Genomic DNA, 5,393 nt, shown 5'->3' with positions numbered 1-5,393 from the left:
TATTTTAGCTAATCGCCAAAATAGTAATACTATGATAATAAATACTGTATAGTAATGAAACGTAAAATGGCATTTAGCTGACGAGGTATTTTGCTGGTGAGAGATTTTAGTTGCTTTAGCGTGTAGAAGCTAGCAAGCCTACCATTTAATTTGTTTTAGATAGGCACAACATGTTTCACATGCAGACCTTATTTTCCTGTTCCATGTGGTCCCGCTGAGAAAGAGTAATTTTTTTGGTCATGGAAAATTAGGTAAAGGTCCTGGAGAAATCATTGGTGAAAAAGTGTATGAACCCCTTTAAGTATTTTAAGTGGTTTTTTTTTACTTAAAGAGAAGGAGAGCTTTCCAATTAAATACACATCTTGCCTTTCAATATATACAATATTGATGTGTAAATAATACTGTATGATTTTAATTCAGACATTCAGGAGCTCAGGCACGAGCTGACAAAATGAATATAAAAGGTTTAACAGATAATCTTTATTATTCAATTTTTTATAAATTCCTTTTGCATTTGTCAATTGCTATCCAACGAAAATCTATTCATGTTCATTTTTTCTCCAAAAAGTAAGTATTTCAAGTGTTTGTTTAGCTTAAAAATAAGAATATGTTCCCCTTAAAGCAAACATCTTGTCCATCAATTTGTCTGAGAAGTCAGAAATCACTAAATGACCTCCTCCTCTTGGGCACCTATAATGTGTAATGCTCCACCTTGCTAATCAAGCAAACCTGCAGGACATGTCAAAGTGTATGCATACCTTAAATAAATAGTTAATTCTGTTTGTGTGTCTGCAGGAGATGGATGAACACATGAGGAGCATGCTGCACCACCGAGAGCTGGAGAAGCTCAAAGGAAGGCGAGTTGTTTCTCCAAAAATGCAAAATATGCACATATTATGTATCGTGACCCACATTTCTATAGAAACTGTTAAACCCCAGTTTGAGTATTACAATGTTGCCTTTCCGTTTCCTCTTAGTTTTACTTTAAACTGAATTCAGACGGTTTGATTTAGTATCAAGAGTTTCGTCTAACTGTATTTGGGTCACGAGGCACGTGTTCGTTTCAGTTATCGAGCCGCTGGATTTATGGGCAGCTGTCTCGCTTGTGGCAAATATATTTAGACACAATCTCTCCGGAACAAGGGGCATGACCGAGAGGAGGCAACTGGCTATCTCGTGACGGCCGTGCAGATTAGTGAAGTATGCGGCCTGTCTCTGAGAGGGAGGGACGTGTGCAGCAAACACTGAACGAAGGCCGAGTCGTTGCTACGTTACTGCGATTTCAAATAAACATTGGCATGTAGAGATGGCGCCTTTTTGGGGGTCATTTGCGGCTGGTTAATTTTGCACCGTGCCGTCTAGCTCAAGGAGAAGATAAGAGGCCATTTTGGGTTTTTTTCTATCCTGTTCTGGATTTTAGGGTCAAATGCTCCTTCCAGAAAAATATATCTTTTTAAATTCAAATTATTCTTTTTTTTTTAAATGTGTAAAATCCAATATTTGCCACTTTATAGAGTCGTTACACCCGTTAAATGCAGATTTTCTTTTGTTTTTACATGCTTGTTTTTGTACAAGATGCATTTAGGATTACCAGTTGAACTACTGAGTGTTAACTAATTTAATCGAGTTATGGTTTGGTCTAAAATATGCCTCCATCCCAGTGTGTCAGTCAAATGTGAAGTCTTCAAATGTCTTGATTTGTCAGTCCTTAACCCAAAAGATATTCACTTTATTAGTCGTTAAAATAGAGAAAATCAGGATATTAATATTATTAATCAACTAGCAACATTGTTGATAAATGTATCATCATTGCAGCTTTAAACAACAGTGAGCAGCAAGTACAAGAAACTATCAAGGAATATACTTTTTAATATATGTTTTTATTGAGTTAAGTTTGTACATAATGGAGAAACAAAACAGAAAGATCACATTGTACTTGTGGCTTTTCTTGGCTTTTAACAATGATAGAAAACACAAGTACAAGAGCATAAATAAAAGACAATGAAATAAATAAAATAAACATCAAACTGAAATTCAACAGTCATGGTTACAATTCAAGGAATATACTTTTACTAGAGAGCACGACGATGTTTGTCCTGGAAAGGAACGTAGCTACAGCTCTATGTAAGGTCGACAAATTGCAATTCCATCATCACTAAATCTGGCTGCATTACTCCTATCGCCGTAGCTGAGAAATAACCAGTCAAATAAATATCAGTAACACTATCTGACCGATGAAGAGGGTGCCAACTGCACCAGAGGTCAGAGAAATGGCAGCTTGCTATGACACAGATTTGAAAAAGAAAACGGAGCCTCTCGCAGAATCACAGGATGACATACTTGGGAGAGGTTTTTCTGAACAGAGCAGCTGCAGGAGGCTCCGGTTGCAGAGGCTGGGCTGTGGGATTGGTCCGGCTGGGGGTTAATAACACATGCTGCTCTGAGAGAGAGAGGGGGGGGGGTGGATCCTGAGATCAGATACAGACACTTCGTCCTGCAGAGGCTCAGAGCGCAGCGACACCATCATGAAGCAGCAGTAGGTTGAGGTGCCGAGCCGCCCTTCCTCTCCTGCCGCGCTCCCGCCACCGATGGCCCTCTGAAGAACAAATCAACCCAGGATCAGGATGATACAGATTTTTATTGTGAACAAAATTACTAAGTTAGCGACCTCCTGATCTGTGACAAATAGAAGAATTCGGTTTTCACTAAGGATTGTTGAGTATTCTCCTCTTCTGGTTTTATATTAAGACATTTTTTTTTTTTTGAAGTAACAAAAACGTAGAGTCGGAAGCAACGATTTGCGCGCTCTGCAGGAACTAAAACAAGATAACAAAAATGCCTGAAGGAAGGATTGATCGTCCGCTCTCGCCCTCCCTCCCCTGCAGGGACTGCGGACACGAGTGCAGAGTGTGTAAGGTGACGGTGGCGAGCCTGACGGATTACGCCGGACACATCTCCAGTCCCAGACACAAGCAGAACGTGGAGGCCGCCGAGCTGAAGCATGCTGGGAACGACCGCGACGAGGTGTACTTCGACCGGGCGTTTGTGGACCTCATCGAGAAGAGGAAGGAACAGATCAGGTGAGAGTCGGGATGTTTGTTATGCTGTTTGTGCTGGAGGGGATACTAGTCCTCTTCACGCTATGCTTGTTGGGGGTTTCCCTTTTACTCTATTGTGTTGTATAGGGTTGTGTGCATGTCAATGGTCCGGTTTTTGTTACAATAATGAACAGACAAACAATATGAAAGCAGACAGGGTCATCCTGGGTAAAACTAAATGCTTACTATGTTATACATAATATACATACATACAATACGTACTTGCACACACATCTATATGTATACACTTTTATCTCCTTAGATGCTCCTACAGTATGTGCATACGTGTATACATGTTTAGGCGTGTAGGGCTAAGAATGGCGGGGTTACATCGAGAGTCTGGATTTTAAACGTCTTCCACTTCACGCTACGCTTGTTTCCCTTTTACTGTAATGCACTCTATAGGTTTGTGTGCATGTAAACGGTCTGTGAGGCCTAAAATCCCTGAGTTCCCTCCATTGGACTCCTTGGTTTACTTCCGGAACATAGTGACATCACTATCTAATACTCTCGCTCCTATTGGCTAGCGCTCCCACACATTGTACATGATTGGCTAAGGGGCGGGGCTTCTCAGAGCGGTTGACCAATCACAACAGAGCAGGCCAGCCCTCTGCTCAATTATTTCTCAAATGTCGTTACAGCAGTTTCTTAGTTGACACCATTTGTTGCACAGTTTTGGTGCAAGTTTAGTAATGTTTGACCATAAAATAATTCATCGAAAAAATTGTCAAAATTACCTCAAAAATACGCTGTTATTAGCTTTTGAGCTGGAGGGGAATAACATGCATTTTGTCTACATGTCTCAGTGCGTGTCAATTACATTGTTTTTGTTGTTATTATGAGACAACTAAGTTATTTTAAAATCGATTTCATGGTTGTAAAAAGTGCATTTTATCACTAATCCAGAGCCTATACGAAACATGTTGATGTATTGAGTACTGTTCATAGTGAGAAATATGTTCTTATGTATTGTTTTGAAAAGTTTGATACGTGTTTGTATACATGTGCATGAACTCAAATGCTCAGGAGTTTGTCGTTAGTGTGTGCATGCACCATGTATAGTCACAGTTCAGCTGTGCTCCGCTCACTGCCCTGTTATAGCTGCAGCTTCAGGTCGAGCTGCGGCTGGAGTCGTATGTCAGGACTGAAGCCCAAAATAAAAGCGTTACAGCAAACACACACTGCAGGCTCTCCACAAATGGTCAAACACAACCAGAAACCTCCGCTATAAACACTCAATAAAATACTCAGATTTTCCCTTTAAATATGTGTAATTGTAGTTTTAGGCATTGTAATACACACATCTCAAATTAAGCTACCTGTACCGCTCTTTAAATATGCATTTTGTGTGCATGTTTGGCTGATCACACAATGTTGGATGCCTTAGAAATACGTCTTAATGTCAGTTAAGAAAGTTGGATATGTGTAAAGCTTTTTGAAGCTACTTTCATGCGTCTGCGTGTCACGTGTCGGATCACTTCCCCCTGCTGGTCATTGCTTTAGGTCAGACTGTAACGCCAACCGTGACACCCGACAACAGATGAGTCTTGTTAAACAGAATCCAGCGTATCGGATATTCAGTTTTCCGTGGCAGGACTGAGTCACATTTTAGTGCCACTTGGGCTCTGTAGAATTCACTACACTGATGTTTTTCCTTCTTTAGTCTCAAAAACACAGATTCGTGAGAGTATTAAATAATATAGCAAAAACCTCGTAGTGTATATTGATGCCTCTGTTTCTAAATATAGTGGAAGAGCAGATACATTTATGCACGAACATGTAAATAGTCCTAAGAAAGAGAGATAACTGGTTGCTCCGTGAACTCATGTGGGATGTGTCGGCTGCTTTTGGAAAACAGGGAGACATCAGGATAACAAGAAGACAATCCGAGCACTTTAAACCGCCAGGAAAGAAATACTTACAAAGCTTTTATTAAATAATACAAATCTGGTATGCTTCAACCACAGTAGGTCACCTTTTAGACATAACGCGCGTTCACACCAAGTACTTTTCCCACAAAGGTTCCTGAGAACTCTTTAGTTCTCATGAACTTAGTACAGATCGCGTTCACACCGGAAATTAGTTCCTGAGGGAGGATTAGGCAAATGAAGCCGCTGACGTCACTTCTTCTTCTTCTGCTTTGGGTTTACTGGCAGGCCGCAAACAACTTCACGGCATATACTGCCGCCCGAAGTCCCCGGCCAGAAGTCCCCGGAGTTGGGGAGCGGTGGAGATGAGGAGGAGGTGTTGGCGTTCTGGCCGTTTACTCGGAAGGCTTCAGTAGAAGCTGCTGGG

General features: G+C 41.0%; 1 protein-coding gene across 1 annotated transcript in view; it reads left to right on the top strand.

Annotated features, from left to right (window-relative positions):
* Nucleotides 1-791: 791 nt before the first annotated feature.
* The window catches only part of LOC104959516 (zinc finger protein 106-like), a gene marked incomplete at its 3' end in the record, with an annotated part of 9,881 nt that continues 5,279 nt past the window's right edge, over nt 792-5,393 (top strand). The window contains exons 1-2 of the mRNA XM_010787418.1: nt 792-857; nt 2,886-3,080. Coding sequence (XP_010785720.1) covers nt 799-857; nt 2,886-3,080 — 254 coding nt within the window. The remainder of the gene's footprint in view (nt 858-2,885; nt 3,081-5,393) is intronic.

The sequence above is a fragment of the Notothenia coriiceps genome, unplaced genomic scaffold (assembly GCF_000735185.1).
Source record: "Notothenia coriiceps isolate Sejong01 unplaced genomic scaffold, NC01 NC01_scaffold00030378, whole genome shotgun sequence".
NCBI lineage: Eukaryota > Metazoa > Chordata > Actinopteri > Perciformes > Nototheniidae > Notothenia > Notothenia coriiceps.
Note: the sequence above shows the minus strand (reverse complement) of the source record. Positions and strands in the feature narration are given on the sequence as shown.